The sequence below is a fragment of the Miscanthus floridulus genome, chromosome 3, assembly GCF_019320115.1.
Source record: "Miscanthus floridulus cultivar M001 chromosome 3, ASM1932011v1, whole genome shotgun sequence".
NCBI lineage: Eukaryota > Viridiplantae > Streptophyta > Magnoliopsida > Poales > Poaceae > Miscanthus > Miscanthus floridulus.
Window position 1 is genome coordinate 130,910,426 of NC_089582.1, and position 13,289 is coordinate 130,923,714.

The window sequence follows — 13,289 nt, forward strand, 5'->3', positions numbered from 1 at the left end:
ACGAGCGCACTCACCCTACTCGCCTCACAGGCACCTTGCTGTCGATGGACACGGCGCCTACCACTGAAAGAATAGCTACGTTAAATCCTAAAATAAATTCAGAAAAATACAAGCACCCGTGGATTTAAATTCGGATAGACAGATTCCACCACAAAAGAACCCAACCGGCCGAGCTCCGCTCAATTCACCGTGCCATCAGAAAATGCTTCGTGTCTTTATGTTTGTTTGATTTTAATTGGACTTGCCTCATATTTTCAATTAAATCTAATAAATTCTAAGAATGAGTGAGAAATTGACACACCACCTTATACTGGTGTTTTTATGTATCTATTGTGAAGTTTTTTTTTTTTTGAAACTTATCTATTGTGAGAGAGGAGGAAGACATATGCACCACCACCGAGCCATGACGAGACATGGTATGTATGTGTGTGCTTGGACCAGACCGCATGTAACTTGAATACTTGATGCCTATATTTTGTCGATTGAAACTGACATGCCTGCGCTCTATCTTCCTCGGTCGAGAACACTTGTGCGCACGGACTTTTAGTTGTCTATGCCTCCAAAACACCATCTGCAGTGGCACATGAACGTTAGCGTGCGATCAAATTTTTGGAGAGCACTTCTTCGCGTAACTGCTCAATCGTGTCTGCCTACATCCTAACACGCTCCTGTACACGACGGTGATCGACTAATTCCTAGAGGCAAGCTCAACCACTGCCGGATGTTCACAGGATATGGTTGCAAACATTTGCCTGCATCGACTCTTGATTGATGACATCGAGTAGTTGCTCGACTGAGCAAAGCAGCGTTGCTGGTTTCTTAGGCATTGGATATACCATTTCAACTTTTGTTGCCTTATTTATTTATTTATTTATTTATTACATGATCTGTAGGTTATATGTTACTAGCACGTTGCTAATATGTAATTTGACAAGATCACCACTGCACATATTCGACACATCTATCATACTATTTTTGTAGATTAAAATGTGCCATAATTTTGCTAAAATTCTTATGGTCTTTATAGCCTATAAGCAATTAGTTGTTATTTGATGTTTCCTTTGATAATAGAGCATAAAACAACTCCATCAACACTATTGTGCGGCTTCCAAGGTTGGGTTCTGTATCTAGGTTCCATGAGAACACTGACTTTCCCTATCTCTTCTTGTTTAATATACTGCCATGCCAAAAGCATACTCTCTCCCTGTTCCAAAATAAATTTTCTTAAATCAAACTATTTTAAGTTTTCAACTTGATAGAAAAAAGTGTAAAGTACACTGAAAATATATTTTATGGTGTATGATCTAATAATATGAATTTTGTGTCATAAATATTGGTGTCCTTTATTTTCTATAGTTTCTATAGATCCGGCTAAATTTAACTTATGATAGTTTCAATTTATTTATAGACAGATGGAGTACGTAACGAATTCTCTAACGTGCAGTGGCGGAGCCTGGCCCCTCCCAACTTCAGCTGCAATAATTCGTTTCATTAATTAGTTCTAATATGTCTTAAGCTATCATTCTCTATAAATATTTGGCTACGGCTGCTTTTTATGCACAAAGTAGAACAGAACAATCAGGTATGATGGCCTGAAGAGTTGGAGAATCAAACTATAGAATCAATTCTTAGGGTATAATTGGAACAACATATAATTTTATAGAAACAATATAGGAATTTCACATGAAAAAAAACATAGAAATAGAATAGTCATGTGTTCCAAATAGGGTCTTAATCGTGATTACTACGCATTTTATTAGAAGTTTCTACTATACTGTATGTCCGGCCCCCTCTATATCTAATTTCTGGCTCTGCCCCTGCTAACGTGGATGATACTAGTATCTTGTTGGGAATGACCTCACTGACTGACGAGCAGGTTGGTGTGTGAGATGACTTCGCCGAGCTCTCTGTTCGCCAGGTAGGAGGAGGCAACACTGACCGGGCAAGCCAGGGCTCAGGTGAGCCGAATCATTGAACATCATCTATGCAATGCAAGGCCTTCGTGATGATTGGAGGACCCTTGAGCAGTACTACTGCCATATATTTGGACGCCAAACGGACTGGTCCTCCTCCCGTAATGTCTGGAAGGAAGGGCGGGACCAGTTGCTTCTCTGTGACCATTTTAAGCAACGTACGAGTGCGCCTATTCAGCATCAGCAGCAAGCAAAGGTATTTTGACGTTGCCCAAAAGCATCGCCTGGAGTGCGAGCATGGGGGCGGCCGCCGGTCGGCCAGGGATGGGACTCCGGCACTCCGCTGCAAGTTCTGTGGCTGCAGGCCTGCAGGCTGCAGCCTACAGGGCTCGGCAGATCGGTGCATGCAATGCAGCCCAGGCGCAGCCCAGTCCCATCCTGTTGTTACCTGCTTTCGCTTGATGCGCCATTTGCTAACCAGGTCTCTTCAAGGCTCATGCTAACCCCTTTCTCTTACGATAATGCTTTGGTGAGGACATCTGTCCAAGCGTCATCCGTCCGGACACCCTGTTCCTGGTCATGTGCAGCGATTGGGTTTAATAGGCCTGCTCCGCGGTTTCTCCGAAAGAAAAAAGGCCAGACATTTCCTTTCCCCACCACCGCAAGCATGTGACCGCCACGGGAGTCTCCATCGCGGGGTTTGCTCGCCGCGGCCTTCTCCAGCATCGCGGCGCCGTACCCGGCTCCATCCCTTTCTGCTCCGTGCCCCCGCGTCCCTTCCGTTGCTCCTGCCGTCCGCTCGCCCTGCTCCTGCACATGCTCCGCGCTGCCCTTGTCGCTGCTCCGCGCGCCCGCCTCGCTGCACCTGCCGCTGCTCCGCCGCCCGTCCCGCTGCTCCTACTCTGCCCGCCCCGCCCCGCTCGACGACGCTGACAACCACTGCCAGCACAAGGAGAAGCACCCGACCCTGGCGAGGAAGCCCTCCGACCTCACTTCCTGCTACGACTGTGGCGCCCCGATGCAGACGGCGGAGGATGCCACACCAGGATACGATGCATGTTGCAAGTGCACATTTCAAATGTTTTAGAGGTATGTTGCAATTGTTTTATACGGATGTTGCAAAACTAGATCGGAATGTTGCATATGTTACAAGCGTTTGTCCCCAATATTTCATCTGTTTTTTAGAAGTATGTTGCAAGTGTGTTTCACACATGTGTTGTAAGTGTTTTCTCTGGATATTGCGTAAGTGTTTTTGCTAGAGTTTCGGACGCATATTTCAAGTGTTTTATCTTTCTTTTTGTATGTTGCAAATGTTGCATCTTGATGTTTTAAAAATAAATCGAGTGTTTCATATGTGATGAAGCTGGAGGGGGTGCAATCGATCCCTGCGGACGCGCGGCGCGGGTGATATTCCGGCGATGCGGGCTCCCCGTGGGTGCACGGGATGTAGGCACGGGTGAGCGATATCCGAACAGCGCGGACCCATGCGTGGACGTGCGAAAACGGATTGCAACCACGGGCGTACATCCGGACGCTAGGAGCGCGGTTTCTCTTATCGGTGAAGGACACTATTTTTCATTATTCATTCTCTGTATTTTTTAGAATGCAACTCTAGTTCTATCCTTATTTTTATATCACTAGCAAATATGCCCATGCGACAAGCACGTGTTTACGAAAAATATTTCAAATGCAATGGGAATATTAATTGAGTTCTCGATATATTAGTTCATATATATCATAGACATTTCTTTAAATATAGAAATACAATATCTTTATAGATGGGTTCAAACTCAATGATAGGGCCATGCATATACTCCTACTGAGCAACTGTGAGTCCAAACATGTTACACATTAGTATTTTTTACATCGAGTTCAAACATGTTTCACAATAATATTTTTGGCTCATATAAATAAGTTTTGCATTAATATTAATATTTTGGCTCGCACGGGCGTCAGAGTCCTTTTTGGCTCGTATGGGCATTGGGCGTCGGAGTCCTCGAACATGATAATTTGGCTCGTATGGGCGTTGGAGTCTTACATCTCACGTGTGTTCAGTTTTTTATTATTTTCCTTTTTCCAGGTCTAGGATGAATCTTTGTCGAGGAGTCTTACATCTTACATGTAAGATCACGAATGACGGAGGGCTCGTAAAGCACGGCGTCTAGATCGAAGATTATTATAGAGGGAGAACCTTTTAAAAAAACTTGCTCTTTTATAATGTGATAATGACGACGATGATTACACGAAGAAGCGGATGAAACTGGCGACAGCCTACGCCGTGTTCGGCTGGGACTGGCTGGCTGGCTGGGCTGGCCAACCCCCTCACATGGACACTGTTCCAACGAACCAGTCAGCAGTACTTCTCTCTCACATAAACGAACCAGTCACGATACGAACCAGCCAACCGAACATGCTGCTACAGATGAAGAAGACGCAGGTGTGCAGACGTGGAAGACGCGGATGAACGACACGTACAGGTACAGGTACAGGTACATCCTGCGCCACCCAATTAGATCCGGCTCCAATCAGCAACCTCGAGTGTCTGTTCCTTGGTTCGAGGACACAACAAAAATCTGCCAAGCTCAAGTGCGATAGGTTCGCTGAATTCGTCCCAAAACGCGATCTCGAAATCTCGTATTATTATGCCTAGTATTCTGAGATCAACTCGTACGCCCTCCATCCGAAAAAACATGCAATTCTAACGTAATCGACATGTTCGTTGGTTGATTTCTAGGCTGATTTGGACTGACCGATGCTGGTTTGTTGTGAGAGAAAAATACTGTTGACTGACTGATTTGGACTGGCTGAAACCAACGAGCGAACATGTTGAATATCATGTTTAATATCTCAAGTTTGATTAATTAAAAGAGTATTCAGTGCAGAGAGCTCCCGCTCTGTGTAGGATCTAGAGAAAGGTGTCGGTGACAAGTGCAATGCGAGATAGATAAAAAAATATTAATATTTATAATATCAAATAAATACTATTAGATTAATTACAAAATATATTTTTTAATAAATTAATTTGGAGTCATAAATGTGAATAATATTTACTAAAAATTTAGTCAGCCATATACTACTTTTATCTACACACAATCTGTAGCTACATGTTTTCTTGACAGAGGCCTTGTTTAGATTGAAGATTTTTTCAACCCGATGAATAGTAGCACTTTCGTCTTATTTGGTAAATATTGTCCAATCGTGGACCAACTAAGCTCAAAAGATTCATCTCGTGATTTCCAACTAAACTGTGCAATTAGTTATTTTTTTTACCTACATTTAATGCTCCATGCAAGCGGCTAAAAATTGATGTAATGGAGAGAGAGTGAAAAAACTTGGAATTTGGGGCTCATCTAAACAAGGCCAGAAGGAGAATGTGCAGAATGTGCTGTAATGCCTGTGACTCTAAAGCTAGCACTGACACAATCCGTAGCTGCTGAAACAAGCTGATGCACTGCACAGTAAATTTGAATGGTTTTAGATGATTCAATAATATTCTGTGAGAGAGAATAAACTAAAACAAGCTGAAACAAACCAGCCGTGGACCAGCCGAACACTCCGTCTTCAACCAAGGCAACACACCAGATGACCTGAATACCTGATGGGCGAAGCATAGCTGAAAACAATTGGTAAAATTTGCTACAGGATACTGAAAGTGACCTTTTTTTATTAGCGGACATGTAAAATAGAACAATTTGCTGGTGGATACTCTGTTTTTTATCAAATTTGCTGGTGGACATCGAACCTAATAAAATATTTATTTTTAGCTTTCGAGGAAAGAGAAGAGTGATGAAATGTCCTTTATGCCCCTGCCTCTTTCTTCTTCGGGGGATGACTGAAAAAACAGTTGATGCTGATGCTGATTTATTGCTAAAGAAAAATATTATTATTTCGCTAAAACGTTACTTCAAGCGAACAGGCCCTTCCTCTCTCTCCCTGTTCTTCTCTCCCGATGCCTGGTGCGCAACCAGCCCATCCTGGTCGCGCGTCCGCAAGGCATGGAACTGCGGAGGCTGTGGGCCACCCACGTGCTATGCTCGTCCGGCTCAACGACCACTGCCTCGGCCATCGCTCCTTCGCCCGACAACGCCCGGCTCTCTCAGATGCAGTCGTGGATGGAGGCGCGGGTGTCCTAGACGGTGATGCAGCCGTGGCGGTCCCCAGTGGCGAGGCGGAGTGGGGTGCACGCGCTCCGCCACGGCGACGACGCGTGCGGGGTGCACAACACCGGCCTTTGATGTCGCACGGCGGGAGCTCGCAGGTCTGCCTGCAGCCTGACGCCACCGTGGGCCAGGCTCCGCGTGCGGCGCGGCTGAGGCGCACCTACTTCGCTGCACCGACGAGGCCACCCTCTGCGCCCGCTGCGAACGCAACATGCACGCCGCCAACCACCTCACCGGCAAGCTCAGCTTCCTCCTCACCGGCGTCCAGGTCAGCCGGCAGCCCGCCGTCGCCGAGGCCCAGGACCCGCACCCGCACCCGCCCACCGCCGGTCCACCTCGTCCGCGAGCCGGAGAGGCCGGCCGCCCCACCCTGGCAGCAGCAGACCCACGTGGCGGCACTTCCCCTTCTAGCGTCGAGCTGCTCGCCAACCACCCGTGCCCGAGAAGAAAAGAAAGGGAGTGAGGGAGAAGAAAGAGGCAGGGGCATAAAGAACATTTCACCGCTCCTCTCCTCGAAAGCTGGAAATGAATATTTTATTAAGTCCGATGTCCACCAGCAAATTTTACAAGAAGCAGAGTGTCCATAGCAAACTGCTCCATTTTGCATGTCCGCTAACAAAGAGAGGTCACTTTCATTGTCTTGTAGTAAATTTTGCCAAAACAATTTCTGCCGTCAATCTATGCTTTGTCCAGGACATCCGTCCATCCGGACAGCCCTGTTGATGGGCCACGATGTCCACGAGGCTCTCATATCTGCTTTCCTTCAGGCACCACACTTTAAAAAAAATCGCTGCAGTGCCGCTACTGCTCCGCAACCGCGCTCCACTATGCCTCCCGCTCGCCTTCCTCTCCATCGCCGCTCCTAGCCACATCCCGCGCTGCTCCATTGCCCACGCCATGCCCCCATCCACTTCACCCATCGCAAAAGGAGAGACAGGGGAGGCATGTGCCTGCGACCCCATCCAGCGTGCCCATCGACAGGAAGGGGAGGCCTTCGCGTTGCGCCTGAGGTGTACGCTAGACCGTTGCTCTCAACTTTCCCTGGACCCGAACTTGCTGGCTACTGAAGTTCCCCACCAGGTAGGTTGTGGCTACCAGCAACACTGTGTTTTAAGTGTTTTAGGCGTTTCAGACTTATGTTTCAAGTGTTTCATTTGAATGTTGCAAATAGATCTTCGCGTGTCGTTGCAAGCCTGTGTTTTAAGTGTTTCAGGTGCTTCTGATATATGTTTTAAGTGTTTCACTAGATGTTGCATATGTTACTATAGCTCTATACGCATGTTTTAAGTATATGTTTCAAGTGTTTTAAATGTTTCAGACTCATGTTGCAAATATTTTATCTAGATGTTACAAAAGTAAATCTCAATGTTGCATATGTTGCTATGACTATACACACATGTTTCAAGCGTATGTTTCAAGTGTTTCATCTCTTTCAGACGTATGTTGTAAATGTTTCATCTAGATGTTTCAAAAGTAAATCTGGAAGAGCACATGTTTCATCTGCCGCAACCGTCGTGCTGCTGCTGGGGGCGTCACCGTGGGTCACCCTGCGGACGTTTGAGGCCGGCAGACGCCTCCACGACACGCATCCGCAGGTAGGGCAGGTGACAGGGACCCACGTGGGGCCTAGGGATGGGTGCGGGAGTGCGGGATGGGCATGGGTGCGGCATGCAAACGCGGAATGGGATGCAGACTCGGATCGTGGGATGCGGTGTGGGATAACGCGCGGGAGCTGCTAACTAATTGATGAAAGCTGCTGCATAATGAATTGTAGAGTGGCCTTTGCCATACTGAATTTTTGTTATAAATTTAGAGATACTAGGACGGATGGAACGCTTAGCCGCGCCCGCCCCGGCTGCACGCACCAGAGTAATTTGGTATTTCATCCGGAGCATTAGATATTCCATCAGTGGGTCGTTTTGTAGCAGTGAGTTTTTGTCAAATTCTTGATTAGAGAAAGATGCATAACAAAAAAGGAAGTGTGCACGTACTCGTTACAGAAGCAATAGGCTACCAAGACCTCTAACTGAGTCAATAACTTGCAAACATGGTGGTCTTAACCACTGGGAACACCTTCGTCAGACGGTTCAGACTACGGAACTGAAACCATCACCTATTCGACATGGAACTTATGGAAGCCTCAACATTGTGATCATTTGATGTTTCCTCCTATAATGAAAAGGCAGAGCACCTGCTATTGTCCCCTAAAAAATTAGACCATGCAAAACTTTGTTGAAGACGTGACGACGCTTGAAGCTAGTTTCAGTATCCTACCAGTCCTAACACTTCATCCTTTGGACTAGCACTTAATAACAACTCCGAAAAGATAAAGCATTTCCAGGCTAACAGATAGCAAGAAAATCAGCAAATCGGATTTATTATTTTTCCATCGATGTATCAACAGGATACACTTAGCAAAAGAGTAACACCCTTTATGAGGTGACTTTAGTTATCACCAACCTTTCCCTATCAACCATAACCAATCGAGCACAACACCAGAAAACAGTCCAATCATGAGGAAAACAACAAGAACATTCCCCAGTGCGTTTTGCTCTGGCCCCTGCACAAAAGTTTGCAATGAAAAATCAATTTGTCTATGTAAAATAGTTAATCGTTTTGTAAAACCTGAGCAACTGATAGCATGAAATATATATAACAGAGGAAAACTTACATTGTATCCTTTGGGTGCCTCTGTAAGGACACACACCGTTAGATACCCGTTGCTCAACCCCAAGAAGGATGTCAAAAACATCATGTACCCTTGTGCGCCGTACTTTGCAGTAAAATAGAATGCAGGAATGAGTAGAAAGCGTGCGAGGGTTGCTGCCATGATACATTTCCGAGATTTCAGCTTGACAATAATGGGTACATATCTGCCTATGAGATCCCACGTATTAAACATTGTAATCAAAACAAGTGCATACCTGAAAAATACACAGCAGAGGGAAATTTTTTCATGTGGAACGCTAGATTATGACAAATTGTAGGAGCTAGTCACATGGTGTCAGTAAAAAGGAAAAAAAACATGAAAGAAATCTTACCAAGTACCCAGGCCGTGTGATCCAGTGTCTTCAGATAGGAATCCAGGGAAAATAGATAGAGTCAAGACATAAATCAGAAAGATATCAAGCGCATAATCCATATTTTGCAGAAACAGTTGTTTGGTGCTTAGTCGCACATATTGTTTCGGATCCTCCATAGCCTGCATAAAGTAGCATATGCTATATTTCCATGGATTATCGGTAAAGTTAAGAATATGCAACGATCAGTATGAGACAAACTTGCTCATCATCTTGAGTTGCGACTCCTGCAGCAGCTAGGTCACCGGCAACAGTTTTGCTACCTTCAGAAGCTGCCTTCGAGCGATAAAATTTGACGATAGGCAATGTGGGGAAGACAAATGTGTACAGAAGAACACATAATAGCTCATTGAAGCATGATATCGAAAAGAATAGCACTGCATGCGAATGAAGTAGTTCAAAGTATTTGGTAAGACAAAATAAAGAACTGCGCTAGCAGAGGTGAAAAAAAAATAGAATGTCAAAATAACGAACTGCGCTAGCAGAGGTGGGAAAAAAAGAATGTTAATTTATTTGATGTTTATTTTTCTGGTTGTGTTTCTTTTAGATGAGAGGACGTGTAGCATTCCTGTTACTGTACTAATTAACAAGATAAATTACGCAGAACATTGATAATATGGCTATCTACTATGTTAGTTTTTGTAAACACATAAGATAAAATTTAAGACAAACTTATTGATTCACATGTGTCGAAAGAACGGGACATACTAGCTCCTTTGCGCAAACCATCTCGTGAGTTCTCAAAAGCCGCTTTTGTAATCAGACGCAAAGCTGATGTAATTGCTCCTGATGCAGCCAAACCTGCCAAGTAGGACTGCAAACCAAAACGTAGATGGGCACATAAGAGCAGCCAACTATAGGCACTGAGATATTTCTATCAGTCCACAATACACCAAAAACTATTGGAAATAGTCACCTGAATGAACTCTGGGCACATCAAGGATAGGTCACCAATCATGCCACCTTGAGCATGAGCATCTGCTATCCCGAATGCTGCACTTGTTACACATATGCCAACGAAGGCTCCAAACCCACCCTTCCCTTTAGTGGCCACATCCAGCTAAAAACATGATGGTATGAGGTTGATATCAATAACCACACTTTATATAGCACTGTATATAATAACCATGCTTTATAATTTATATTGCATAAAGTGGTATATAGAATAACTATGCTTTATATTACCAGGCTGCTCTAAGATTCGTGCAGAATTTTTGGAGAGGACCACTCGAGCAAAACTCTATATCAAATGGGAAACATACTAGCTAATACTATCTTTCAGAAAAAAAAGAAAAAAATATATACTAGTACTGGTGCCATAGTCATGCTAAAGGAATATAATTTATGAACCGTCTCTATTTGCCTCAGAGATAGGTATTCACTTACAAATATTATTCCAAAAGAACTTAAGAAGTAAATTGTGTATCCTGTCAGATTCCGAAGCCTGGTGTTGATTTTTGCTTCATGGTATGCTAGGAGAGCTGAAACTCCCAGGGCAAAAGGCTGATATACCAGTGTGAGGACTCTGGTTGGGTGGTTCTTCTGCAATAGTTATTTGGAAATATAGTATCAGTCATCACAGATTTGTAATAACAGGACATTACCATTGGATTTCTCTAGCTTCGTGTGCCATTGGTTCAAAATACATAAATAAAGCAATATAAAAGCTGTTAACCGGAAACGACGGTGATAAGGTATAGAACATATATAGTTACCCGGTGCGCACTTGAAACTGAGCATAAATAATAAAAATCATATATACTGTAATTGTAAAGGATGAACATACAGGGAAGAGGTAGGCATAGTAATCTTCAATTGTAAGCATACTGTTCCATGCGAAGAGGCATCCATTCCCCAATAGAAAGCAGACCAGCAAACCAAAGTACTTCCCCTGTCAAGTCCAAAACCAACACAGTCAGAGGACACAGCAATTCATTGCATCGCAAAACAAGATCAATACAACGATTGGACTTTGGAGGGACCTTAAGTTGAGGTGCTCCTGCACACTCTGAATCGCTCATACTTTGTTAACCTGAAAATTAGTAAGAAGAGAGGTTGTGATAAATGATAACCCCAACTAATATGAGAACGATGATGAGATAGAACTGAAACAAAAAGCTTGATACGCACACAACTTTGATCTTTGGTGGTATCACTACTCATATATATGAAACCTTTTTCACATAATGATATATATTAACCTTTTAGAATCTGGACTACTTATAAAGAACTACATGACCTTTTGCTTGAGGAAAGTAAAGAACAAGCAAAACGACATCATATCAGGTTTAAATAAAAGGACTGCTGGACGGGTCCTAAAAAATAGGAGGGTTGGACTTGGAATCTGTATGTCATTTCCAGGTGTAGTTTAAGACTTCGTTTATAGAGCATGGCTGGTTAATTTGCTGACTGAAACCCAAACCTAACAATCGTGCCCCCATCCTGACCACCTTAGGGCCTGTTTGATCCATATAGTTGATAGTTAGCTGCTAAAAGTTAGCTAAAAATCCTCACCTAATAAACCAACTAATGTCTTATCTACCACCCAGCTAACAATTAGCTATTAGCCCCTCTAATACAGCTAATAGTTAGCTAGATCGAACAAGAGCCCGGTAACCAAAAATTGTGCAAGGAGATCACGAAGCCAAACACAAAAAGGTAACCGCACTGACGCAAAAACACCAGAGTTGAAGACGTCACCAGCACTCCGGCAGCGAGGGCTCAGATCGGCGTTGATCAGGCCGCTGGCTTATCCTGTGCTGATGGTTATGCACTGCCAGCTTCTTCCGCCCCCCGTCGGATTCTTCCTCAGGTAGAGACTGCGAAGTCGTAGTCGCGCTCGAATTAAAAGGAAACGAAACGTCGGCTGTGTGTGAGAGAGAGGCGACAAACCTGAATTGATCCGCGCAAGGAGCAGAAGCCGGCGGCGGCACCGTCCGGGCCCAGGGTTCCTCGAGGCCGGCGGCCGCAGGCAGGCAGCGGACGCTGGCTGACGGCTGTTGCCCACTGTTTTGTCGCCCTCCGCGCTGACAAATGGGGTCCGGGCTGCACTGCCGATGAGCGGCGCCTGATGCCGCCGTACCGCGTACACGCGTCGTGCCGGAGACGGGAGACGGTAGCATCACTGCATCAGTGTAGATCAACCAAGTCGCCGAGGGCGCACGCCGAATCGAATCTACTCTCGCAGCCCAGCAGAGGAGAATGGGGGCCGGAAGTCCAGCTGGCAGCATCAATCCGGCGTATCGAAGCAGATGACACAACAGGAGTTGGCTGCAGCTATTTATAGCGTTTATTAGTACTGTAGCTATAACTTGAAAAGTTGCAGCGGCTACGGCTTAAAGCTCTAGGATAATTTTTTGTTTATATATAAAATTCTACTAGTAGTACTCCCTCCATTCCAAATTGTAAGTCATTCCAAGAATCTTGGAGAGTCAAAGTTTTTTAAGTTTGACCAAATTTATATAACAAAATAATAATATTTATCATACCAAGTAAGTATCATTAGATTCTTCATTAGTTATATTTTCATATTATACCTATTTGATGTCATCAATCTTTGTGTTTCTCTCTATAATTTTAGTCAAACTTGAAAAAGTTTGACTCCAAGATTCTTGGAATGACTTACAATTTGGGATGGAGGGAGTACTTAGTACTAAGCATTCGCCTCTAATATTATTATTAATAAAAATTCAATTGCCAAAGGGCCATGATCCACCATGGCCTACACATGCATAGCTGTGTCACGCCATTGATTACAATGCTACCACACAATTCTAATAAATAAATTAATTAATAAAGCTATTACTACTACAGTATAGCTGTGTCGGTGTTTTGGACCGGCAGGCCCTCAACCGACTAGTGAAAGTGTATTGCGTGCCCCTAATCCTGGATGATGATGCAAAGAGACACAAGGTTTATACTGGTTCAGGCAATAGTTGCCCTACGTCCAGTTTGAGAGAGCGATCTTATATTCCTTGCACTGAGGTGCTTGTAGTAGGGGTTTACAAGCTGGGCGAGAGAGGGAGCTTGTCCCAGGTCTCTGCGTAGAGTGGCGTGGGTTGCTTGAGATGTTGATCTATCGCAGTGAGGAAGCGTGTGTGTTACAGAGCGTTGTGCGTTGCTTGCACGTGTGTGTT

General features: G+C 44.5%; 1 protein-coding gene across 2 annotated transcripts; it reads right to left on the reverse strand.

Annotated features, from left to right (window-relative positions):
- Nucleotides 1-8,273: 8,273 nt before the first annotated feature.
- On the reverse strand, nt 8,274-12,388 carry LOC136546955 (equilibrative nucleotide transporter 3-like). Of its 2 annotated transcripts, XM_066538909.1 has the most exons (11): nt 12,046-12,388; nt 11,854-11,972; nt 11,136-11,185; nt 10,940-11,044; nt 10,540-10,695; nt 10,070-10,213; nt 9,862-9,967; nt 9,355-9,530; nt 9,115-9,275; nt 8,745-8,997; nt 8,276-8,633 (listed from the first exon to the last, which is right to left on the reverse strand). In XM_066538909.1, exons 3-11 carry the CDS (start codon nt 11,172-11,174, stop codon nt 8,526-8,528), a joined length of 1,248 nt encoding a protein of 415 aa, XP_066395006.1. In that variant the 5' UTR covers nt 11,175-11,185; nt 11,854-11,972; nt 12,046-12,388; the 3' UTR covers nt 8,276-8,525. The 2 variants fall into 2 exon arrangements, with proteins under 2 accessions (XP_066395007.1, XP_066395006.1); XM_066538910.1 differs by lacking the exon at nt 11,854-11,972 and having other exon boundaries at nt 8,274-8,633.
- Between the last annotated feature and the right edge of the window lie 901 nt (nt 12,389-13,289).